The sequence below is a fragment of the Thalassophryne amazonica genome, chromosome 15 (assembly GCF_902500255.1).
Source record: "Thalassophryne amazonica chromosome 15, fThaAma1.1, whole genome shotgun sequence".
Taxonomy (NCBI): Eukaryota; Metazoa; Chordata; class Actinopteri; order Batrachoidiformes; family Batrachoididae; genus Thalassophryne; species Thalassophryne amazonica.
In genome coordinates, this window is record NC_047117.1 from 77,547,904 (window position 1) to 77,575,341 (window position 27,438).

Here is a 27,438-nt window from a genome sequence, read left to right on the forward strand (position 1 = left end):
CTGCCACCTATCGTCTTCTCCGCATATTACAGCCCCATGCAGTACACCCAGACCAGAGTATCTTGATTGAGAGTATTGATGACGAGCCGGAAAAACCGGTCACGTAACTCACGGTGCCATCTTGGGTTCAAAATAGCGTTCGCTGTTAATTTGCCTACATGTAAATCCAGCTATTTCATTTATTTATTCGCTGAAAATGCCAGATTGCTGTGCATTTGGATGCACAAATAGACACAGCAAGGGCTTCAAGATGTACAGATTTCCTTCATATCCGAAAAGAAGAAAAATTTGGGAAAATAAAGTCAGCCGTGTGGGATGGAAGCCGACATCATCATCAGAACTTTGTGAGGAAAATTTATTGTTCAATCTCATGTACAGTAAAACTCACCTAACTGTCACCAGGCAAAAAAAAGTCCCAAATTTTTCACTCACATCAGATAAAATGTCCTGTCTGATTGCAATGTATTTCCATTAAAAACCCAAATTAGTCTGGATGTGCACAGTAACAGAGGTACAAATTAAGTCCAGTGATCTGACACTTGCCAATTTGAGGAAAGTGGGACCGGAGTCATTTCTGTGATTAAAAGCCCGACTGTTTATTTTTTTCACACCGTGCTCAGACTCGGACCTGCAGCCTGATGTGCACCTGTTAAATCAGACACAAAAGGCTGTGATTTGACACTTCACTGCTTCGTCTCCCATCATAATTTAATAGTTTTTGCAGTGCGCACGCTGATTACAAATGGATCAGAAAAGTCTGCAGCTTCACAACAGTCAGAAAAAGATGAAAATGTACAGTTTACCTTTGATTTGGAGGTGATGATTGTAGAAAGAAAATCTTGTCGGGGGTCAGATTAGTCCAGAATAAAGCATAATCCAGTGATGAGAACTTTCAAACTGTCACGCACGTCATTGCATGGCATGGAATTACAGAGTTGCAGAAGCATAAATCAGGCTTAAATTAATTAAATAAATCATCATAAATTGTAAATTTATAGAAATTTGATAGCTTAACTATTTTTATATTTATTTTGATAGTACCTGTACCTGGATATGTTGCTGTATTTGGTTAAATGATTCAAAAAAACAAAATGTTGAAAACATTAAAGGTTCATTCAGTAGTTCAGCACAGTTGGAGCCAAAATGGCACCATGTTCTAAGTTAATGTTACTCTCCTCAATCAAGGGTAGGACTGCCACCCGTCCCTTAAAATACAGAATTGTCCTTTATTTGTCAATTAATTGTCATGTCCTGTATTGTTCCATATTTTCATAAATGTCCCAGGCACACTCATCAAAACTGAATAATGAACAAAATAAAAGTAGCGAGGACTTGACGCAAGGAACAGCGGATAGACCTCAGCCCACCATTCTGGTCCTGTCATGGGTTACCTGACATGTCTACACCCGAAACCACCACATCCAAAGAAGCAAAAATGTTTGCAGATGTAGAGTGGGAAGAGTCGAACCCCTGGTTTGACAGCGTTAGTGGCAGTGGGTACAAGGCAAACTGTAGGTGAACAAGTATTTTTATTTTTTAATTTCCTCTTCTTCAAGTAAAAATGTCCTCACTTTAAAAATTAAAATTATTGTGTTATGTGCTGACACGGGTCAGAGAACCGAACCAGCATCTGACAATGGCCCAGCGCTAAGTAACCAGAAAGCGGTTCCAAGAAACAAATTTATTCCCCCTCATGTGCAATAATTCGTGTACAACATAAATAGTCAGCTGTCTGGCAAGGTGAAGGACGGCGCGCTCTCCAGCGCCCAAATGGATCAAAGCCCGGCACTTCTGGACTCAGATTCACCGCCGAACACCCCCCAGGTGGATACGACAAACTGACTCTGTGAAGGACGGAAAAGGTGAGGTAAGTCAACAGAGCTACAACAAATATCCTTCAGAGGCACACACTATCAGCAACACATTCAGGTCTGAATTTAAGCCTTATGTAAATGAGCAGCTTCTCACAACAGGTGGAGGATCATCAATCCATACGCCACGGCAGTAAGAAGCAAACTGCACAATTCTCATCAATGTTCAAATATACTGCGTAACAAAACGCCAAATTACTATTAACGATTATTCAGACGATAATCACCTCTGATGTGTGCTGACAGCATGTGTCCCTCACCCGTCCTCCTTCACAGGCACGATGTATCAAACCCTGGCGCGGTCCTCAGCGTCTCACAACCGAACGTCACAAGGTCGAGTTCCCGGCAATTCTGCTCAAATCACTCATGGCTTAAATGCAGAACGCCATCTCATTATCTGCTTCAGTTGAAAGTCTTTAAGTCTGCACGTGAGCATCATCCACAGGTGCTGCAAGTTGTTAGGCCTGCACGTGAACATCCTCCACAGGTGCAGCCAGTAGTTCTGATGAGGGTGAAGGACTCTTCCGCCAGCACCTTCTCCACAGAAAAAAACAGTTTGCATACCACCTGGAGAGCAAAGAAGAGAAAACAGCACCCAAATGTCCAGCCAAACCCCCCAACACACAACATATTGGTCTGTATTCCATAATATTTATGTTTATTATTGCACACTTCGGTGACTGGACAGTTTGTCATTAACAGTTTAGTGTTAAGTAGTTAAAGCTTTAAGAATGACTAAATGCTTTTTTCAAAATTAAATCTACCACTCCTGGGGTGGTGGTAGTGGCCCTGAAAACTGGTTATGCAAAATTAAAAACTTGCACTATCACAGTTTTTCCATGTTGCATCCACAGAAGCCTATAACTTCTTTAGGGTTGCTTGGGTGTCTTGTGGCTTTCCTCGCTCGTCTCCTTCTCGCATGGTCACTTAAGTTTTTGAAAACTGTCTGGAACACAGATTTACCATAGAGTACCATGCTGTTTCCATTTCTTCAAAACTATATATATATATATATATATATATATATATATATATATATATATATATATATATATATATATATATATATATATATAGGTTGAAATGAGGTTTGTGAACCCCTTGAGACATCTTGAATTTTTTTTAGGATCTCAAAACACAAAACAATACGACTGGAGCCTATCCCAGCATAGGGGATAGGACAGGGCTCCAGTCTGTCACAGGGCAAAATAAAAGTGTAAAAGCCAAAATGATAGTGTGAATAAATAAGTCCACCCTTTAGTATATCACATAGAAACCATCACTTTTATATCCAGTCTTTTTCAGACAAGTCAGGGGACTTGTCTGAAACATTACCAAGACACTGATTACGTCTTGGACTTTATTTGCATCAGTTTTGAAGAAATGGAAACAGCATGGTACTCTATGGTAAATCTGTGTTCCAGACAGTTTTCAAAAACTTAAGTGACCATGCGAGAAGGAGACGAGCGAGGAAAGCCACAAGACACCCAAGCAACCCTAAAGAAGTTATAGGCTTCTGTGGCTGCAACTGGAGAAACTGTGATAGTGCAAGTTTTTAATTTTGCATAACCAGTTTTCAGCTTCATGATGAAGTGGTAGAGAGGAGGATTTAAAAAAAAAGAAAAAAGAAAAAGAAAACTTGAAACTTAAGCTACAATTTGCCAGAAGGCACACTGAAGATGCAAGCCTAGATTTGATGTGTTTTATTGAAAGAAAATTATTCTGTTTCATTTTGCAGCACGGTCCAGTATCACCGATATCGATACCGATACCGATACTTTTTCATATTTAAGCCTCATAGATCCAAAGGATCCAAAACACGTAGGATAGAATTTTGCCAAACATTGTACGTGACAACAAAATACTTTATTATCACAATCAACATTTTTGTTTAATAAATATCACTCAACACAACTGAGTGGGTGGGCCAGGCTGAGCCTACCTGCATGGCTGTTGGCTGGCTCCGCTGAGCCACGTGATGACGCAACAACAAAAGATCAGAGAGGGGAGGGTGTGCTGCTCCGTGTTGTGACACAGAGCAGCGCTGCTCTTACAGACAGAGAGTAGACTTTGATGAATCTGCTTGCGCAGCAGTCAGTGCGTGCAGGAGAGGAAAAAAAGCATGAGTATTGATCTTTTTACACAAGGGTCGTTCAATATCAATACCAGCGTTGGTATCGATATTATCGATATTAGGATCGATCCACCCACCTGTACTTCCGACCTTGTCCTTTCTGTGTGGAGTCTGCATGTTCTCCCCGTGTTTGTGTGAGTTCCTGCCAGGTTCTAAGGATTCCTCCCACTTCAAAGACATGCAGGTTAGGTGAATTGGTGACTGTAAACTGACCTTAGATGTGAGTGTGAATGAGTTTGTATGTCTGGCACAGGCTTCACCTCCTCATGACCCTTAACTGGGTTTAGAAATTCTCAAATAAATGACTACACATCTATTTCTGGATTTCAGGTCTGTAACACACTCTTGTTTGGGGGGACCAAGTTTATGCTGAGCAATGAGGTAAATTAATGGTGTTATTTCCAACAGATTCTAATCATGATTAGGTGTGTCTTTGAGGAGCAGAGGATCTCCAGTTTGTTAAAAAAATGTGAGAAAATTACTGAAATGTTTAAAAACAATGTTCCTCAAAGATGGGAAGGGATTTGCATATTTCACCCTCTACAGTGTATAATATCATTCAACAGTTGGAGTTATTTCAGTACATATGTAAAGATCACAAGCCTAAAATGAGCAGCTGTGAGCTCCGATCCCTCAGGCAGCATGCCATCAAAAAGGGTCATTCATCAATAGGTGATATAGCCACATGGGCAAGTGTTTACTTTAGGAAAGCTTTGTGAAGCACTGCAATATGGAGTTACTTTCACTAATGCCACTTGAAACTTTGCTGTGCCTTAAAAGAAGCCTTATCTTAACTTTGTACAGAAACAGCATTGACTTCTCTGGACTCTGAGGTAACTGGGTTGGACCATCACACAGTAGAAGTGTGCGCTGTCGTCAGACAAATCAGTATTCCAGATGGTTTTTGAAAGAAATGGACATTTCTCCAAGCCATAGATGAAAATTACCACCCAGAATGTTATCAGCAACAAGTCCAAAACCCAGAGCCTGTCAGTGCCCTTGGCAAAGTTAATTTACACTTTTGTGACAGCAGCAATAATGCAGATGAGAGATTCATCTGAGATTAAGAAATGGTATGGTTCACTTTAGGGCTGTTTTAAATCATATTACAAAGTTCCTCCAGGCATGAATATATGAAATATATTGTAACATTGCAGGTCATAAAATATATACATGTTTTCACATCCCCCCTGGGGGTCAGACCCCCCATAATTCAACACATGGTTGTCCTGTCAAGCCAATGAAAAGCATGAAAGTGCATCCATCCATTTTTCAATGCCTTCTAGGGGCTGGAGCCTATGCCAGCAACCATAAGATGTAAGGCGGGGTACACCCTGGACAGGATGCCAGTCTATAGCAGGACCACACATAGAAGAACAAACACATTCACACACACGTACGGTCAATTTTGAGTCAACAGTTCACCAAACCTGCATGTCTTTAGGATGTGGGAGGAAACTGGATCACCCCAGAAGGAAACCACGCAGACATGGGGAGAACATGCAAAAGCCACACAGAAAGGGCGGGAAGTGATCCCACAACCTTCTTGTTGCGAGGCATCAGTGCTAACCACTAATCCACCATGCCGCCTATGAAAGTGCATCATTGTGAAAAATCAAAATCTCATATTGTTTAAACATAGAGGTTTCCTGGTTCACATGCACACATGCACCAACGCACACACTCCTTAGATTAGATCAAACAGAAAGTACTGTGGTAGGATCTAGAGGTAACAGCGAAATAACCAGAATGATGGATGCTTAAGAGATAAAAATGATTTGTATTGATTTAAACATGTGGGTGGGAGCGAGTGGAGATGAGAAAAAGTCTTATTTGGAAGCATCAGTGGCAGAATCACAAAAGAAAGCTAAAGTATAAATGTGTGAATATTGACTAATGTCTTGACTCAGTTCTCACACGCTATCCTTTATATATATTTTTTGCTCCTCTCCATAATATCCCCTCTGCTGCGCCTCACCTTAAAGCAGCTTTTTCCCTTCTTGCTTCTCATCCTATTTATCTCCAAGTCTTCCATCTCCCTCCAGCATTATCAGATTCCTCATCTCCTTTACCTCCAGTCCTCCAGGGAACAGTCAGGCAGACAGTAAGAAAAAAAAAATTAGATACTTGACCACTTCCTAGGTTTTGACGAATGGCAGTTTATTATTGAATTGCCATAAGTGGCTGCTGTTTTAATGGAGACACTCAGAGTCTTGATGGAAAGATGAGGTAAAAGATATCTCTCTTATTAAATTAATGTGAAATGTGATCTGTTGGGTTTGTGGTGTGAACTTCATTGGAAACCGTGATTTACAGGGTGGTAAACTCATTGAAATGCCCCACTGAAAATTTCTCCTTATTTCCCTTTTGACAGCACTAAGTTGTTTTGCCAGGCTTAATCAAAAATTGTTATCAACTCAATGTGAGGCACAAGTAGGCTCATAAACACCCACAAAAGTTTTAATCTTGTACTATAACAAATCTCACTTTAAATTAGTCAGTGTTAAATATCCCATATTACAACATATCAGTGTCAAGAGTTATTGTTCTGGTGTTAATTTCAACCAAATTTACACCATGCTAGTGTCACACTTTAATAGTGATAAATCACAGTGTACACAGTCTAAGAAATTAAATATTATATTTACTTTATGCAGTTATGACAACCAGTCACACAAAACGTAGTTGAGAATATGCAATTAATGTTAACAAGCTGCGAGAATGAATTCTAACAGCTTGTTACCACGAACTGTAACAAGTCAAACAAGTTATTAGAATTGTTTTTATCATACTGGTGCCATGTTGCAGAATGATTTAAGTGTTTGTGCCATAATGTTAGAGTAAAGACTCTTTTAAGAAAGTTCAATACATTTTTTAGTCAATGATCAGAACAATTTTGTGTGTCATAAGACATATTTCTACCTGTTTTTACTAGTATGTTATAGACAGACTTTTTTTAGTTAATGACGTAACAGTTTTATGTATTTTAGATCTATTCTGCTAATCCTTATTTTGCATCTTAATTTTATTTCCCCCCCCTCCCAAAGGATCACAATGGAAATAAGTTTTATGCTTTATTGTAGTATCTTCATCAGTGGTTGTTTTTTGTATTTTATAGGCATGTACTTTTATTGCCAAATACTGTAAATCTAATCTAATTTTGTATATTCTGTTTCCCCATTTAATCAACCAAATTACACAACTACATTAAGTAAAAATAACATTTCATTTCTTAGAATGCACGTATTAGTTTAACTCCATGCATCCAGATAACACTGTCATGGTTTTAAAAAGGTAACACTTTCAAAAGTGTTAATTTAACACTGAAAAGAATGGGCACATATAGGCACTTTTCTAGCATTAAATTCAATACTGTCAGAGCTAATTTAACACAGTCAATTTTACACGGAGGCTCCAAATTTAATACTTAATTTTAAAACATAGTCAACATCACGATTTTGATCCAGATCGGGTTTTGATTAAACTTTTATTTAACCAGGTAAGTTATTAACAAAAAAAATTCTAATTTACAATAACAACCTGGCAGCTAGACGTTGGTGGTGGAGTTACACACAGAAAGAGTGCTTCTGTTGTCACCACATAAGGTGTTTTACAGATAAACAAACTGTCAGGAAACTTACAAGGTTGTGTGTGGTGTTGATTAAAAAAAAAGAAGAAGAAAAGGTTGGATCATTCTCGTTAAACAAACAAACAAACAAACAAAAAAAAACAACGGGTTTATTTTTTCAGAAGCCATTCTGGAATTTCAGTGAAAAGGTAGTTTTAGACCTGATATATAAGTTTTTACATTTTGAGGTATATCCAACATGTCACATCAATATGCAAACTATATCTGCTTTTCAAATTTGCTTTTTTCATGAGATTGTTTAAATAAAGTGTATTACCAGTGAAGCAATGCACCTTTATTGGAACATTTGTCATTCTTTTGTTTTCTGCCACACCTTACACTGACATTCTGATTATGGACATCCTTGGTGCATTGAGCCGGAGGAGGATGGGCAGCCTTCAAGAGCCATGTAGACTGAAAAGAAAATAGTCAGAGACATAAACAGATTTACAGAATAGAGGCAGACAGAGCTAAAGGGAAATAGTTTTGTTTACTTGCTGACCACTTGTGATACAAGAGCATCATTCTAGAGCTGAAGACTATAAAGATCCCGAGCAATAAAAATGTATTCACCTTTCAGGAAGCTGTGAGGAGACACCACACTTGGATACTGGACCATTCCCCTTTCATCGCTGGCTGAAGGAATCTTGAAATTTATTACTTTATTTATTTATTTTGTTTTTGACAATGAAGACATCATACATTGAGGAATAGCTATGGGGATCAAAATTCTGCCGCAACCAGCTTGAACTTTTCCTTATGCACCTCACATCACATCACCCACCTAAAGCCACAAAACTGCAGCTTTTTTAATATATATTTTACTCATGCATATATAGTGCAAAGATGTGGTCATGTATAACAGACTTCTTCACTTATGAAACCACCAAGTCAGTGGTGGTAAAGAGCTGGACTATCGGCATCATCAACCGCGTTGTTCAACTACTCATAATGACTTACTTCATTGGGTGAGTATATATTTCTTATTAAAGCAATAAAATTATTTCACTTTATATAACCTAACAGTGTATATTATATGTATACATTAGAGTTATGAATTACTTATAAACGGTAATATATTAATCATAATCAGACGTAAACAGTGTGCTTTAAAACCCGTTAGCAAACATTTATTTCGGGAAACTGATGTTGAATCAACATAAAGAATATTTTGGACAATGTTTTATTGAAATAACTAACTTTAATTGCAACCCACAACTTTTGCAAGCTTCTGTCTACTGGATCATAAATCATAACCCAACAGACAGATTATGATTATGTTGTGCACTGATTCTTCCCTGCTGGTCATAAACAACAGACTTGAAGATAAACATTTAAATAAATAAATAAACGATTAAAACTCTGGCAGAGGTGCACACTCTGTGTTCTCTTCTATTTAACCAAATATCATCTTGGACAAAACAAATGGAACAAATATTATATTGTTATTGGAGGAACTAAAATAATTTGCATCCAACTTGAATGAATTATTCTTGTTTCTGTTGAAGCTTAATTTGTTGCTGTTATATTTCCAGACTCTACTTATTTGACAGAGTATGTTTTAAGTGACCATTGTGACCTCTGGAAAAACATTATGTGTACATTCTCTACCAACGTGGTTAACTTGACCTTTCATTTGACTGAGTCTCTCTAGAAATGCACATACACACCCGTCGTGTTTTGGTACTCTGTTGTTTAGTCAGTGTTAATATAGACAATCACATTTTCCACTCTTCATTAATAAAGTGTGATCTGACAGACTAGGCAGATGTCATTGTATAGCTGATGTGCTTTACTCTCAGAAATGAGCTGCGTAAAATACTGACGACCATAAGGGAAGTCAAAAATATGCCATGTATATGCTATTAAAAAAAGTATTTTGTTTTACTTTGAAGCATTTCTCAAGCGGTTTAAAGCTTGGGCCAATTTTGAGAATTAAACCCTGATCCAGCTCCACTTGACTTATGCTACACTCTATGTGTATCTTTCAGGTGGGTTTTTCTTTATGAGAAGGCCTACCAGGTGAGGGATACAGCCATTGAATCATCAGTGATGACCAAGGTCAAAGGTTTTGGAATCTACAATGACAAAGTCATGGATGTTGCAGACTACGTCACTCCTACGCAGGTCTGCATGATAGATGGATGGATGGATAGATAGCTGTAATATATAGTTACATACTATAATGTATACACTCTATGTGTTGACCACAGGGAGCCTCTGTCTTCTGCATCATTACCAAACTCATCACCACAGAAAACCAAGTCCAAGGCTATTGTGCTGAGGTGAGCGACAACTACTCTACATCTATGATAAATATATTATCACTTTTCTGAAAATAATTTATTTATATCTTTTTTCAAAACAATGTCACATTATCTCGCCACTCAATATGGAAACTCACATCTAGTATAGAGTTGTAAAAGGTAAACATAATCTTTAATACTTTAATAAGCAATGATTGCACTAAGGGACATTATGGTGGCTGACTGTTTTATTTTTTTACTTAACTTTATAAAATGTGGTACTATAATAGAAAGAAGCACAGTTTTCAGGTATAGTCACTGCTATGTATGATAAAAGATTGTCTATTTTTACCCAAGGCCATCAAATATGGCCATCGGGTATTGCGAAGACTTTGCGTTCATCTGTTCGTCTGTCTGTGCTCAGCATAAGTCCAGTCCTATTGCTGCCAGTCTTCAAATTCACAGGGAACATTCTTGCGATATGGACCTTGGACAAGTTCAAAGATGGCTAACCTTAACCTATATTAAAAGGTATTTTAAGAGGTTAAAATGTCACATTTTGCTTCATTCTGTTCCCTTATTTTTTATTTATCTATTTTTTTGACAGGCGAGGGTGACAGCCAGTCAGAGTAGAGTGGTACCGTGACATCAGTGGCTGGTCTAGCTAGCGACAAACTCTGTTTCGTTTGTGTATAAATGTAGCCTCTTTGTCATATATTATGGAAAAGTTAGAGAGAAATAAACACTTCTAAAACTGAAAGCGCTGTTTTTGTAACCTGATAACACCTCTGGAGTGATTTACAAGACATTTCGCAGATGTCAGCGTGCATGCTAACTTCCACTAACTCAAAGCTAACTTTCACTCTTGTCAAAACCTCATGTGTGCACACGCACACCCTCCTGCAGACACCGTTAAAATTTAAATATTGTTTATGATTTACTGATTGATTGATAGAGGGGTTTTATTGAACATGTAAAAATTGTACGTGAGACAATAGGATCTTATTAATTAGTGTAAATGTTAATGTAAACATTAAATGTATAATTAACCCTTGATTGGACTAAGCGGTTGAAGATGTGTGTGCGTGTGTGTGTGTGTGTGTGTGTGTGTATACATACATAAGTATGTATACTTTGTACTGGGATACCAATTAAACAACTGCAAATTATAAAGAAGACAATGCTCATGTGGCCAAGGGTCTTTTAACGTTGCATTATATTTATATCTTTACCATATTTTGAGAAAAGCTTTTGCAAGAGTCAAATGCGACCATTATATTGGTAACATCTTAAAAACACATAAACTTAATTTAAATTCTTTTCAGAGACATACAGTAGATATCAAACATCACCTCACTTATGTGTGTTTGTGTTATATAGACTGAGATAAAGAAGTACATGTGCACTCATGACAGCAACTGCACAACGCAACTCAGGAAGCCAGCTAGTTATGGTGAGGCCTTCATTCCTCATTTTTGTAATACTTTGATTTGATTGACATAATTTTACCATTACTGTTACTCTTGTGATTGATGGTTTTGGTGTGTATTTTGCTGTTTGTGACGCTAAATTTGGATAGGCTTGTATATATTTGCACTAAACAAATTGTTGGAAAATGTGCCATCATTATTTATTTTATCAGCAACCCAAGCAACCAAACAAGAGTAGGTAATTAAACATTCAAAGGAGGGTTAAAAAACCAGGTATTTGTATCAAAATCAGTACAAAAACACAGGTAAAGCTTGTGTGGCCAATATGGAATGACTCCAAGAAGGTCAGCTGAGCAATGTGTGTGAGATGATGAGAAGAATATTTACTAAAGACATATCTCAATTGTCAATTTATGATACCCATTAATGTGCATTTTTGGTGGGAAAAAAATAAACAAAATTGGATACTCCATTAGGGCATGAAAACAGGTGGAATCTGTGGTAAAAGTAGTGTTGAAGAACATAGTGGGCAGTCAGGAAAGTTTTAAACATGTTTAAAATTTTTGTGGCATAGGGTTAAATTGTGATCCGCAAAATGTAAATGGTCAGATTAAAGTGGTGCAGATCAGAAGTACTAGTCTGTAAAAGTAGGCAAAAGTGAATGATCTGGTACAGTATACAGGAATCATGACCTTCTGTTCTTGAGCCTTCTTCACAACAATAAACCCATGAAAAGCATGTTGCCCTGAGAATGATGGTGGTGTAAGATTAGGAGAGAATACTGGAGGTGTCTTCTTTCGTGTATCGTCATCATACGTCCAGCATTGTGTTGTGTAGCCACTCCCTCATCTCAGGTCCCACTCGGAAAAGGCCCTCTTCTGAAGGTGGTCTGTGCAGGACACAGGCAGTGATAATGTAATTGTCAGTCTGCTCAGACTCCCTATACTCAGGGGAGCTGGAGGTGTAAGATTAAGAGAGAATAATGGAGGTGTGAGAGAATGATGGAGATATAAATATTAGGAGAGAATGCTGGAAGTGTGAGATTAGGAGAGAGTGATGGAGATGTGAGATTAGGAGAGAATGATGGAGTTGTAAATATTAGGAGAGAATGAGATTAGGAGAGGAAGCATGCAGGAATATGACACAAAACTATCAATGCTGCCTTACAGAGAATTCTGAATGTTATAATGTCTGAATTTCTACTTGAAAAATTTAATTGGAATTGCACTCAGTAGGTGGAAATCCAACTAGATAGCTCGGACCAGACATCTAATGCAACATCTAATAAGAATTAAACATGTAGAATGATGTCAGTATGATTCATCAATGGTTATGGCAATCTGTTTGTATTATATACCCTCAGATGATTTATGAACACTACACAGGCTCATATATTTACCTAAAATCTAATAAAGTGTCTCATGAATCAGTGTTCTTTTTAGCACTAATTTGGAATATTCACTACTTGTTCTGGCTTTTTTCTTGGTAGAATTTTAATAGTTTTTGAATTTTCACTTGGTAAAATCTGACATCCCATTCTTCTCTGGAATGTAGCTACTAATGATGTACCATAAAATATCTAAGAAAAATTTTTACAGAACGAAATGTTAATGTCTCATACGTGCACATTTTAAATCAATTGTTGTTGCATCTATGTCACAACAATGTGTTGGATTGGGATTATTTTGTATTTTGTACAGTTGTTCAGGTTTTGTAACTCTTTTCCTGTTTCCATTCAGGAATTCTCACAGGGAGATGTGTTCCTTTTAATTCTACTCTAAAAACATGTGAGATAAGAGGATGGTGTCCTGCTGAAATAGACACCATCAAAACGTAAGAGTCCAGTGTGTATGAGTGAGTGTGCATGTGTGATTCATGGTCATAACATAGACATGAATCATCTTGCCATTAAACTAACTACATTTTTGTGTTTTGTCTTTCTTTCTCTTAGTACCCCAATGATGGAAGTTGAAAATTTTACTATTTTTATCAAGAACAGCATCCGCTTCCCAACCTTCAACTACACCAAGTATGAAAACAAGGGAAGATTCTGTGATTTTTAAAAAATATCTTATTTTATTTTATTTGTTTATTTTAACTAAAGACATCAGTAAGGGTTTAAAAAAGGTACATGGGGGTCAATAATACATTCTGCACATTCTAAAAGTTTTAGAAACTCTGGAGTTTTGATAAAAATACAGTGATAAAATCAAACTTCAGGTGTAAAAAACCAACAAATCAAAGTTTTAATTGAATTAAACAGACTAAAGTTAATAAGTTACAATATTTTATGTACTTGTATACCAGTATATGACAATACAAACAGTTTCAGAAGATCTGTGAAGTAGTTTTGATGTAATCCTTAAAAGCCTATATAAAGTAAAATCTTGATACACAATCTGGATCACCACCAAAATTTAATGGAGTCTTCCATGGCTTAATATATATCTGTGTTGAACATCAAAATCTGTGCAGTAGTTTTGACGTAATACTGCTAACAGTAATCATTCAAAGCCTGTATAAAGTGAAACTTGATACAGAATCCGGAGTCTTCCTTGGTCTAGTTAGTCTCTGTTTGTGGTGAAAATTTCATAAAAATCCATCTAGTAGTTTTGACGTAATCTTACTAACAGACAGACAGACAAATAAATAAATAAATGCCGATGATTTTATTACGTCATTGGCAGATGTAGTAATAATGATAATAATAATAATAATAATGACAGAGGTTTCTTATTTTATATTTAAAATAAACTAACTTAAATAATTTTTGTCACAAATATTTAGCTGAAAATGTAGATAACTCTCAATCTAGTAATAATGTCTCAGAATGGAGAGTTCACAGCTCTTCCCAGTTGAGACATGGACTTGTAAACTATTAATTCTGTGTTTGTGTTACATTTATTGTTCAGTACTGTTGTAGATTTTTAGTGGTGTTGTTCGGTGGCGTCATGGGACAGGAAGGAATAGAAAGACCACAAAAAAAGGAACCACTGTCTCAGTGAGAAAAATTGATGTAACAATTTGCATAGATTTTTTAAAGTTATTCCAACTTAGTTATTTCAACTTTCAACTGAGTTAATGCCACAACACTTCTCTACTTAAGTTGAAATAACTTAAAAAAAATCTATGCAAATTGTTACATCACTTTTTCTTGTTGAGACAGCAGCTCATTTTTAGAGTGCATAGTTTGTATGTACAATATACTGGACAAACCCATATATATATACTGTCTTTGGACAAACCATGCTTGATGTCACCCATACGTTTCCTACAGAGACCCAAAACTTCATCCCCATGTCAGTTTTTGTGTGGCAACCATAAATTTATGAACGATGACAACAGCAAGGTTTGATCAGTTAATGATGTGCCCTTGTGCAGAGGGAACTTCCTTCCAACCATCACCTCGAAATACATCAACACCTGTAATTTTGACATGGTTAACAACACCTACTGCCCTATCTTCAGAGTGGGAGACGTGGTCAGCTACGCACAGCAGAATTTCAGCCAACTGGCAGACAAGGTACACACACACACACACACACACACACACACACACACACACACACACACACACACACACACACACACACACACACACACACACACACACACACACACACACACACTTTTCACAGGAAGTAAAGTGAGAAACACGAAGCATTTTTTTTTAACAGCGACAGTCATTAAAGTAAGTTAGCCAAGATGGAGCCATAATTCTGATGTCAGTGAAAATACTCTATATTGTCTATGCCCTGGAGCCCAGCATCATTATACAGCAATTGCATGATGGAAACACAGTCAGTTTACTTGTATTAGTCAGCTCAATGTACTGCAAAATCTAATTCTCAGGTGACACATAAACATCTACTGTATGTAACCTCTCTTTTAAAAAAATCTACCTCTGAGGGAGGAGTGATAGGGATAAAGATTGGCTGGATGTGTGACCTGGACAAGCCGGATGACCAGTGTAACCCTTCCTACTCGTTCACCAGATTGGATGCCATGTCCCAGAAGAATGTTGTCTCACCTGGTTACAATTTCAGGTATTTTCTTAAAGGAATGGTCTCAAGGAGTTTCCTTCTGCTGATATTTTTGCAGTATGGCCGCTTCATGATAACATTAATGTGTGTGGTACCAGTTTTATCAGCAAGATAATGCAGGAACTGCTTGGCTAGACTAAACATGCTGTGTAACTTTAGAGATGAATCACCTCTTGACAAGTTGTGTAGCAACACAAGTGGATCAAAAATTAACAAATCTAATGGGGGGGTGGCATAAGATGCCATAAACGGTCCTTGGGGTTAATCCTAGACAAGGCTGTGCATTAATCCACCTGTGACCCATCATCCACATCATAATTAGCTTCAGATAGCTCTTCTACAATTGAAATATGAGTGTTATTTTTCTGCCCGTGAAGGTTCGCCAAATACTATAAGATGGACAATGGGACGGACTATCGCACCCTGGTTAAAGCCTATGCGATTCGGTTTGATGTGCTGGTCAATGGAAATGTGAGTATACAACAGTGTGTGTGAGGTTATACTATCCTCTTGAGGTTTTGCTCAAACAGTAAAGAATTATTCCACTGGAAGCACTTCAGAAAATGTCTATCAGGGCCTGTATTGTGTTGCTGGTTGCATCCTCCATGTCTTACTGGAGGTCTGCCACATTTAGGGCATGTGTTTTATTGTCAAAGATGTCATATTCTTTTACTTTGTGAATGTGTACCAATAATTAATATAGATTAACAACAATAATTATATTTAAATTAATTTTTAAAATTTATTTTATTTTATTAAATGCATTTATTTATTTTGCTAGGCGGGGAAGTTCAATATGATCCCGACACTCATCAACATGGTGGCGGCTTTCACTTCAGTGGGAGTGGTGAGTGATGAGAACTAATTATGAATTTTCAAATGTTTAATGGATTCAAGGCATTTTTTCAGCAGTTTCAGGTTGCTTCTCTTTGCTGAAAAGTAGTGTGTCAGATTAACAGAAAATACCCAAACATAAGTCTGAAAAAGCTGCTAACCTGGACTGTGGATATTGTCAGGTGGTGGAAAGAACTCCTCAACCCTACTGACATGCCTTCCTTTGAGGAGGCAGGGATGAAAGAGTCGGGCAGGTCATCTCACTAGCAGACCTCAGTGAGGAAGTCAAAAAAACTCAGTAGCAAGTCACCAGAACCTGTGGTTTAGGGAAGGTGATGGTCTAGTGGTTAAAGCATTGGGCTTGAGACAAGAGGATCCTCAATTTAAATCCCAGCCTGACCGTAAAACCACTAAGGACCCTTAGTTGCTCCCGGTGTGTAGTGGGTGCCTTACATGGCATTGGGGTGAATGTGAGGCATTGATGTGCTTTGAGCATCTGATGCAGATGGAAAAGCACTATATAAATGCAGTCCATTTACCATTTATAGGAGATCCGTCCTGAGATCCGTCTCTGGATGTTGGTTGGGCTGTCATGGCTGACACATCTATACAACGTTGCATGGAAATGTACCTCTACCAGTTTGCCAATCCAGTACATCTGGTTGGTGGTCCCATCCTTTAAACCTAGGGGGAGGAGGCCCCAGGGAGAACCCAGGACACACTGAAGGGATTCTATTCCCCAGGTGATTTGGGAAAATTGTTTGGGTCCCCCAGGAAGAGTTAGAGGACTTGGCCAAGGATAGGGAAGTGTGGCCTAAGATGCTTGACCTACTATCAAGGTAACCCAAACCCAGATACGCAGCGCAAGGAAAAAAATGGTGATGGAACATGATTGTTGTTGCTTTCTCAGGTACTGTACTAATGTATAGTTGAAAATCAAATTCCAGAGGCATAACACGGGTGGCATTCCTGTTGTGGAATGGTGGGCCAGTTCTTTACCCTCACAAGGATAATAGAAAGGCCTTCAGAGTATGGCCAGCCAGTTTACATGTTTTGTGGGCTTGAAAAAGATGTCCAACAAGGGTTCCTTGAGGTGTCCTGTGGGGGGAGAGGGGGCACTGCAGGAGTACTATGGGGTTCTGGAAGTGTTTCCGTCTTTATACAACCACAGTAGGAGCTGTGTCCACCTTATCTGCATCACATCAGACCTGTTTCTGGTGGGTGTTGGACTCCACGGCGACTGCCCTTGTCCTGCCTGTTTGCTATATTTATGGGCACGATTTCAAGGCACAGTCAGGGACCAGAGGGTGTCCAGTTCAATGCTGGATGTCTGCTTTTTGCAGATGACATGGTTTTGTTTGCTTTATCAGGCAGTGATATACGATGCACACTGACAAGCAGTAATCTGAGACCATGGTCCTCACTCAGAAAAGGGTGGATCGTCCCCTCTGGATCAGGAGAGAATTATTGCCCCAAGTGGAGGAGTTTAAGTATCTCTGGGTTTTGTTCATCAGTGGGGGTAAATTGGAGTGTGAGATCATAGATGGATTGGGGCTGAATCTGATGTTTTACAGACACTGTACTGGACACAAAACACCTGTAGACTGTTGTGGTATAGAAAGAGCTGAGCCAGAAGGAGAGACTCTTGATTTACCAGTTGATTTACACACCTATCCTCATCTATCATCATGAGCTTTTGGTAGCAACTGAAAGAATAAAGTCACAGATACAAGTAGTATCTCAGCCTGCCTTTCAGTTTGAGATTCCTCTGTCAGGAATCTGGGCTTATACTCTGGAACAGGATGAGAAGCTTGAGTGTCTTGGTGGGGCTTGGAGTACAGCTGCTGCCAACTGAACTGAGCTGAGACCATCTGAGGTAGTTCGGGCATCTGGTGAGGATGCCCCCTGGTCATCTCCCTGGGGAGGAGGCCCCAGGGAGAACCCAGGACACACTGATGGAATTATATTCCCCAGGTGATTTGGGAAAACTGTTTGGGTCCCCCAGGAAGAGTTAGAGGACTTGGCCAAGGATAGGGAAGTGTGGCCTAAGATGCTTGGCCTACTGTCAAGGTAACCTGGACCCAGATATGCAGCGTAAGAAAAAAATGGTGATGGAACATGATTTTTGTTGCTTTCTCGGGTATACTGTACTAATGTAGACATTTTGAATGATTTCAAATCAGATAAAGAAGCAGTTGTTCATATGTATTTGTTCTGCATGGTTTTGTTCTTTGCATTATTATTACTAGCAAAAAACCTCCCTGGGAGTGTGTGTGGGGGTGGGGAGGTGTTTCAGCATACATACATGTGCTATGATCATTATAGTAATATCTGTTGCGAAGGTGTAGGAACACGGACCCACAACAGGGGGCGTTAAATGAACGGACAATGGATAAGCAAAACAGTAACAATTTAATGTTGTGAAGTGCACAACGGAATACAGACAATAACAGTTTTGGTACCACAGACAATTATATGTAGCGTGACGTGTGGGCAGGCTTGAGGATAGGAGATGTCCGTCCCGAACCGAGCCGGATCCCACACCGCCCTCACCGCCAACGGATCTGAAGAACACCGGAGCCGCCAAGTCCTGGATCCCCAGGTGGCCACCGTCTCCAGCTGTCAGACCTGGTACTGCTGGCAGAGAACAGAAACAGTATTGATGAGTGTGAGTTCGCACACTCAATAATCCCACAGTCTGTGTTCTTTTGGGAGGGAGCACCTTCACCTCCAATCACACACTCGTGCAGCTCCTGTCTAACCACTTATCTGGTTGGAGTGTGAAGCGAAGCCGTCGCTGATCACACCAAACGCCAATCCCTCAGATAAGGCAACACCACAGGAAAATGGCTGCAAATAAGTTCAGACTATAAGTCACGGTTTAGTTCAGCAGAGAAAATGACCTCTCTAGTGGCTGATTTCTCGGCGGGGAGGTGGAGTTGTAGTCCGGCCTTTATGGTGGTGGTGATGAACTGTGGATGAGTGACAGCTGGTGCTGATGATGAGTGACAGCTGTCACTCCCGGTTGCTCCGACGCCCTCTCGTGCTTGAAGCCCGCACTTCAAGCAGGGCGCCGTCTGGTGGTGGTGGGCCAGCAGTACCTCCTCTTCAGCGGCCCACACAACAGGACCCCCCCCTCAACGGGCGCCTCCTGGCGCCCGACCAGGCTTGTCCGGGTGACGGGTGTAGAAGTCGGCCAGGAGGCCCGGGTCCAGGATGAAGCTCCTCTTCACCCAGGAGCGCTCTTTGGGTCCATAACCCTCCCAGTCCACCAGATACTGAAACCCCCGGATCTTTTGACAGACGTCCAGGAGCCTGCGCACGGTCCAGGCAGGCTCTCCATCTATGATCCGGGCAGGAGGTGGCGCCGGTCCGGGGGTGCAGAGAGTTGATGTGTGGTAGGGTTTGATTCGTGAAACATGGAACACTGGATGAATACGCAGTGAAGCTGGTAGCTTCAGCTTCACTGCGGCCGGACTGAGGACTTTAAGTATGGAAAATGGTCCAATGAACCTGCCCTTTAGTTTTTGGGATTCTACCTGTAGTGGAATGTCCTTCGTGGATAGCCAAACCGCCTGCCCGGGCTGATACGTAGGGGCCGGGGCACGCCGGCGGTCTGCATGGGCCTTAGCCCTCGTCCGGGCCTTGAGCAGGGCAGAGCGGGCGGTACGCCACACCCGACAGCACCTCCTCAGATGGGCCTGGACCGAGGGCACCCCGACCTCTCCCTCCACTAGCGGGAACAATGGGGGCTGGTACCCCAAACACACCTCAAATGGGGAGAGGCCGGTAGCCTGCCAGACAACTGCCATGGTTCTTCACACCCCTGGGTGGCAGGAGAGCTTGGAACCGTGACAGAGGTCCAGGACAGCAGCTCTTGCTTCTGGTGGGACGTATAGTCTGTTCTTTGGGCCGGTCCCCAGGTCTGGGTTCCGTGTCAGGGCCTCCCAGACGGTCTTCTCCACGTCCCAGGTGAGGGTGGCCATGACAGTGGACTCGGGGATGATGGTTTCGGTTGGGTCTGACAGCTCGGTCCTGACCTCCTCTTCGTGCACCCGGGACAGGGCGTCAGATCGTTGGTTCTTCGTCCCGGGGCGGTATGTGATCCGAAAGTCAAAACGCCCGAAGAACAGTGACCAACGGGCTTGCCTGGGGTTCAGACGCTTGGCGGTCCGAATGTACTCCAGGTTCTGATGGTCAGTGAAAACCGTGAACGGTACCGAAGCTCCCTCCAACAGGTGTCTCCACTCCTCAAGAGCCTCCTTCACCACAAGAAGTTCCCGATTGCCGACGTCATAATTCCTTTCAGCCGGGGTCAACCTGCGGGAAAAATAGGCACATGGGTGGAGAACCTTGTCGGACTCCCTGCTCTAGGACAGCACGGCTCCTATCCCTGAATCAGAGGCATCCACTTCGACTATAAACTGGCGACTTGAATCGGGCTGCACCAGAACTGGTACAGTCGAGAACCGGCGTTTCAACTCCCTAAACGCGGCTTCGCACTGATCCGACCAGGTGAAGGGGACTTTTGTGGAGATCAGGGCTGTCAGGGGACTAACCACCTGACTATAGCCCTTGATGAACCTCCGGTAAAAATTAGCAAAACCGAGGAACTGTTGTAGTTTCCTACGGTTTGTTGGTTGGGGCCAATCTCTCACCGCCGCTACCTTGGCCGGATCAGGGGCAATGGAGTTGGAGGAGATTATGAACCCCAGGAAGGACAAAGAAGTGCGGTGGAACTCGCACTTCTCGCCCTTCACAAACAGCCAGTTCTCCAACAACCGCTGCAGGATCTGACGTTCATGCATAACATGAGTCTCAGGATCCGGGGGAAAGATGAGTATATCGTCCAGATATACGAAGACAAACCGATGCAGGAAGTCCCACAAGACATCGTTTACCAAAGCTTGGAACGTCGCGGGGGCGTTAGTGAGGCCGAACGGCATGACCAGGTACTCAAAGTGACCTAACGGGGTGTTAAATGCCGTCTTCCATTCGTCTCCCTTCCGGATCCAAACCAGGTGGTACGCATTCCTAAGATCCAGTTTTGTGAATATTTGGGCTCCATGCAGGGGCGTGAACACTGAATCTAACAGGGGCAGAGGGTATCGGTTGCGAACCGTGATTTCGTTCAGCCCCCTGTAATCCATGCATGGACGGAGTCCGCCGTCTTTCTTGCCCACAAAAAAGAAACCAGCACCCATCGGGGAGGTGGAATTCCGGATCAGCCCGGCAGCTAATGAGTCCCGGATGTAGGTCTCCATTGATTCTCGCTGAGGACGTGAGAGGTTGTACAGCCTGCTGGATGGGTACTCAATGCCCGGGATCAAATCAATGGCACAATCGTACGGACGGTGCGGAGGAAGGGTGAGCGCCAGATCTTTGCTGAAAACGTCTGCAAGATCGTGGTACTCACTTGGCACCGCCGTCAGATTGGGGGGGACTTTAACCTCCTCACTAGCTGTCACACCAGGCGGAACCGAGGATCCGAGACATTCCCGGTGGCAGGTTTTGCTCCACTGAGCCACAACCCCAGACGGCCAATCAATCCGGGGATTGTGTTTTATCATCCAAGGATAACCCAATATCACACGGGAGGTAGAAGGTGTTACATAAAACACAATCTCCTCCCTGTGATTACCAGACACCACCAATGTCACTGGCTATGTCTGGTGTGTGATTAATGGAAGAAGGGTGCCATCTAGTGCCCGTACCTTCAAAGGTGAAGGTAGAGCCACTAGAGGGAGCCCGACTTCCCTTGCCCATCTGCTGTCCAGCAGATTCCCCTCCGACCCCGTGTCCACCAGTGCTGAGGCGTGAAGGGTTAGATCCCCACTCAGGATCGTGACTGGGATACGTGCAGATTTTCAGGGTCTCCCCGTGTGGGTATTGTGACCCACCCTTAGCCCAGTCTCTAAGGACGAGTGCTGCTGTATTGACCGTTTGGGGCAGTTTTTCTGCGTGTGCTCGGTTGAGCTGCAGAGAAAACACTCCCCACGGACCAGCCTCCTTTGTCTCTGATCTGATCGCCTTTTGGCCCTGCTCGTTTCCATAGCAACGTCAGCAGGGGGAGCTGTCGTCAGGTGGAGTGCCCTGGCTGTGGAGCGTGGGGAAGACGTCTCCTTTTCGGACCCGGGAGGAAGAGGGACGGCTTGTGCCTGACCACGCCCTTCGTCTCGCTCCCGTTGGTGTTCTGTTAATCGGTTGTCTAACCGTATAACCAGGTCGATAAGCCTGTCTAAATCCCGCGGCTCGTCCTTCGCCACCAGGTGCTCCTTAAGGACCAGAGACAGTCCATTTACAAAGGCGGCGCGGAGCGCAACAGCATTCCAGCCGGCTCGCGCTGCCGCAATGCGGAAGTCGACTGCATACTTAGCTGCGCTCCGACACTCCTGTCTGATTGACAGCAGCAAGTTCGAAGCAGATTCGCCTCTATGTGGGTGATCAAAAACCTGCTTGAACTCCCTCACAAATCCAGTATACGTCGTTAGGAGCCGTGAATTCTGTTCCCAGAGCGCTGTAGCCAAGGCGCGTGCCTCTCCTCAAAGCAGATTTATTACGTAAGCCACCCGGCTAGCGTCTGACGCGTACATGACGGGATGCTGTGAAAAGAAGAGCGAGCACTGCATTAAGAAGTCCGCGCACGTCTCGACACAACCTCTGTACGGCTCCGGAGGGCTTATGTATGCTTCAGGGGACGGTGGGGGGGTTCATTGAACGACCAGCGGAATGTCTGTTTCAGGCCTCTGGTCAGCAGGGGGAGGTGCTGCAGCAGCGCCCTGAGCATGCGCTTCCACCTTGGCGGTGAGCGCCTCCATCCTCCAATTGAGAATCACACTCTGCTCGGTGACTAAGTCCAGCCGAGCAGTGAAAGCGGTTAAGATTTGCTGCAGCTCACCTAACACGCCTCCTGCTGACGCCTCTGCACCTCGCTCTGCCATTGGCTGTTCAAGCGATGGTTGACGCCCCTCGGGATCCATGACGCTGGCCGAGAAATCCTGTTGTGAAGGTGTAGGAACACGGACCCACAACAGGGGGCGTTAAATGAACGGACAATGGATAAGCCAAACAGTAACAATTTAATGTTGTGAAGTGCACAACGGAATACAGACAATAACAGTTTTGGTACCACAGACAATTATATGTAGCGTGATGTGTGGGCAGGCTTGAGGATAGGAGACGTCCGTCCCGAACCGAGCCGGATCCCAGACGGCCCTCACCGCCAACGGATCTGAAGAACACCGGAGCCGCCAAGTCCTGGATCCCCAGGTGGCCACCGTCTCCAGCTGTCAGACCTGGTACTGCTGGCAGAGAACAGAAACAGTATTGATGAGTGTGAGTTCGCACACTCAGTAATCCCACAGTCTGTGTTCTTTGGGAGGGAGCACCTCCACCTCCAATCACACACTCGTGCAGCTCCTGTCTAACCACTTATCTGGTTGGAGTGTGAAGCAAAGCCGTCGCTGATCACACCAAATGCCAATCCCTCAGATAAGGCAACACCACAGGAAAACGGCTGCAAATAAGTTCAGACTATAAGTCAGGGTTTACTTCAGCAGAGAAAATGACATCTCTAGTGGCTGATTTCTCGGCGGGGAGGTGGAGTTGTAGTCCGGCCTTTATGGTGGTGGTGATGAACTGTGGATGAGTGACGGCTGGTGCTGATGATGAGTGACAGCTGTCACTCCCGGTTGCTCCGACGCCCTCTCGCCCGCACTTCAAGCAGGGCGCCATCTGGTGGTGGTGGGCCAGCAGTACCTCCTCTTCAGCGGCCCACACAACAATATCATTATCATTATTTATTAATCTTGTTCTTGTTCATATTTTGTATGTTATGTAGGGGACAGTGCTCTGTGACATCATACTGCTCAACTTCCTGAAAGGTGCAGAGCAGTACAAGGCAAAGAAATTTGAAGAGGTAAAATTCCTAATTTTCTTAAATATTTTGTCAACTCTTAAGTGCTACATAACATAAAAAAGCTTGTTTGTCCCAAATCAGGATTTTTTTTTTTTGTTGTTTTTTTTATTTATTTTTTTTTTTTGGTGAACCAAAATATGAATGGACTGAATGTGACATCAACCACTTTTCACTTTATCCAAAAATCTGAAAAAAGGAAAGATTTGTCATCTGTTGATCTTGCTTGTTGAAGGATAATCTCGCTGTCTCTTTCTCTAAATAATATAGGTATCTGACAATGAAGTGGATTCCAAAAGTGGGCTGTACCGCTCACAGCTGTCACTCAGGCACGATGACACGTTCATGAGGTCGAGTGACTCGGGGGCATTTTCCATTGAACACTACATGTAATGGAAATTAAGAAGCAGCAGCCAGTCGGAGGATGAGAGATGTGAGTTTCTGTAAAGCACTAATGACTAAACCTGTAATGTTTGAATTTTCATCCTACATATGTTGATATAGGTAATGTTCGTCTCTCGTAATGATACTTCAACATCATTATAACAGAAATTTACTGCAGTGTCGCCAATAATTTCATGCTAAAGTGCACTTGCTTCCAAAACAGAAGGTTCAAGGTTCACGACCACCTGCAGTACTCATGTTCTTTGTAACATGGGTGGCATCAGCAAGGGCATCGGGTGTGAAACTTCTGCCAAATCAGCATGCCGATTCATATCAGATCTGTTGTGGCAACCCTGAGCAAAAACAAAGAGAAGCCAAAAGAACGTATTTTAAACATCTAATAATTTATGTCATACACCAAAAATGTGCTTTCACTTCTCATTTTGACATTTACTGAAGAGTAACACTTTACTTTAAGGGTGCATTAATTAACATTAGTTCTGACAGTACTGAGCATGAACAGTAAATTGAGTTAACTGTGATTAGTTATCATTTATAAATGTTTTTCATATTAAAAATTGTATTAAGTTATACACTCTTTAATAACTTATTAAGATGACTATTAATCAAATTTAATGTTTACACCACTGTTTGTTAATGCTTATTACTGTTTTTACTTGCATGAGCACCTTTAATAAATGCATTACTAAACACATTAATTAACTCCTAATTAACAGTTATTACTCCATTCACTCATGTCAATGAATGTACCCACTGAGCTGAGTTTGATAAATGATATATCTGTAGATATGCATTTGTTCACTCAAATCAAACTGCTGTTACCAAGAAAAAAACCTTTATAAACTAGGTAATAGTACCCGTGGGCATGAAGAGAGTAATAGCTATGGATCTCTCACATTTGACCCAAAAAACCATGACTTTTGTCAAAACAAACCCATCCATCCATCCATCTTCTATACCAGCTTACCCCAATTGAGGGTCACGGGATCCAGCTAAATGTGTGTCATATTTGGTTGAAAATCAAATTCTTTGACCTTGATCATTGCCAAAATTATTTTTAACAGCAATTTTGGGGCCAACCTTCATTATCATACAAAGTTTGGTAGAAGTCATCAAAATGGCCTCTAGGTGATCGGATCAACATGAGAAAACTCCGAGAAAAAAATTCTTGTTCCAGCTGATTTGATCTATTTGAAAATAACACTGGTTGTACATTAAAATACCAATATGTCAAATCTGAAAGGTTCAATACATTTTAGCTGCACAAACGGGAAAAATCTGTAGTGGAACTGGGAAAAATTGGGGTGTGAAATCAATGAAAATGGCGCACATGCGCATTGTCAGCGTTATATTATATATATTACATTATACGTGCCAATTCATGCACATTGATGTGTGTTATCAACCTGCCTTTCAGTTTCCTTATATCTCCGACTTGTATTGAGAGCATCAGCAGAGACAGACTGGCTTCCTGCGTTGTCGTTGGGTTTCAACACAGCCTCACATGCGCTGGCCACAATATTTATTATAACTAATAATATAACAATTGCATGCATATGTTCAACACAAACAAGCAAGAAGATTTTGTTGATCCATTTACATATTCTTCATAATCTGGTTAATCTGGATCTTGTCTCATGTTTTTTTTTCCTGCATGTTTTTAGACCTTTTAGACTTGTGTAGACTGTAGCTTAATACTTAGAACTTTTATTTTTTTTTTTAAATATCAACTTTTTACATGTTGATAGAAGAAGAATGCCCCCCAAACGTATATTAAATGTATTATAGTATATGGTTGACCTTTGGTAAATGTGATGTTGCCATATGTGCTACGTTTAATGGACATCGGAATGGAATTTTTTTTAATCTTTGACCCCAATGACCTTGACCTTTGCCAAAACAAACCCCTTAAGGGTAATACTGTGTTCAACTGACATGCACACAGCAGGTTTAATGCAAAAGATAGAACAATCACACAACCATTTCATGAATCATAATAACATTTCATGGCCAAGCCATCTCTAAAGATCCTTACAATTTGTTGATTATATTGTTGTCATATGAAATTAAAACATTGTCTCTTAAAATAGCTGTAGACAATGCAGTGAGAAAATCCTTTGCATGATTACACATTCAAATAAAATTTCATAATTTTATATAAAAGAAAGCCTTACATAAGTTTTTTAAAAGGCAGTGTTGAGTTATAAGAAATTGTATAAAATTTTAGTGTCTCTGATCGAGATCTCTGAAAAGAACACTTTTTTCCACTGAATTTGTCTTTTTTTTTTTTTTTTCCTACATTTTGCAATCCAGTTAACCTCAGTGAAGCTTAAACATGTCAGAGCGGCACTCTTTGACTAGTGTTGACAGTCTTTCTGGCCTGGATCTTACTCTAAATCTCAACAAAACTGTATTTATCTTGTAATAAACGTTTCCTCTAATTTTCATTGTGACATGTAAATTTCATTTGCAAGTATTGAAATACTGCTAAGTGTATTTGTAGTTGGACAATCACAACCATTTTACAACAGTTTATAGATTTAAGAGAACATTTATGAGCTCCTGATGTCAAATTTAATTTGAAGATAAGTATATGCAAATTCGATATGTGATGCTGGAATTAAATATTTTAAGCAGAACCAAAGGTCACCAACTGCTGAGCTGTTTCATGGCTGGCTGTGGTATCTCGTCATTATTACATTCACAGCTCAGCAAATAGGTTTTAAATATCCCTTGGAATTAAGTAAAATAAATTGTCAAAAATATCTGAGTGTGAGGCCATCTTCACAGTCTGTGATTATAAAAAAGCCTTCAAGACACTCAGTAGTTACAGTTTTTGTCTCTTGCTTCACCAGTAACATCTCAAGTGGCAAAAGAAAATATACAAAATGAAAGATGTACGCAACACAATCTACAGACACACACACACACA

The 27,438-nt window shown here is 41.2% G+C and overlaps 1 protein-coding gene across 1 annotated transcript; it reads left to right on the forward strand.

Annotated features, from left to right (window-relative positions):
* The first annotated feature begins 1,396 nt into the window (after window positions 1-1,396).
* On the forward strand, window positions 1,397-26,757 carry p2rx3b (purinergic receptor P2X, ligand-gated ion channel, 3b). The gene is made up of 14 exons (XM_034188697.1): window positions 1,397-1,497; window positions 8,473-8,601; window positions 9,625-9,760; window positions 9,847-9,918; window positions 11,260-11,332; window positions 13,049-13,142; window positions 13,261-13,338; window positions 14,691-14,832; window positions 15,219-15,355; window positions 15,730-15,823; window positions 16,134-16,199; window positions 24,027-24,104; window positions 24,372-24,534; window positions 25,924-26,757. The coding sequence occupies exons 1-13, from the start codon at window positions 1,397-1,399 to the stop codon at window positions 24,492-24,494; spliced, it is 1,323 nt and encodes a 440-aa protein (XP_034044588.1). The 3' UTR covers window positions 24,495-24,534; window positions 25,924-26,757.
* The last annotated feature ends 681 nt before the right edge of the window (window positions 26,758-27,438 follow it).

Excerpts from the sequence above, each read along its gene's own strand:
- p2rx3b (XM_034188697.1), top strand. The coding sequence starts at position 1,397 with ATGTCTACACCCGAAACCACCACATCCAAAGAAGCAAAAATGTTTGCA. Across the intron at positions 15,824-16,133 it reads ATGTGCTGGTCAATGGAAAT|GCGGGGAAGTTCAATATGAT; the intron begins GTGAGTATACAA and ends TTATTTTGCTAG. Across the intron at positions 16,200-24,026 it reads CTTTCACTTCAGTGGGAGTG|GGGACAGTGCTCTGTGACAT; the intron begins GTGAGTGATGAG and ends TATGTTATGTAG.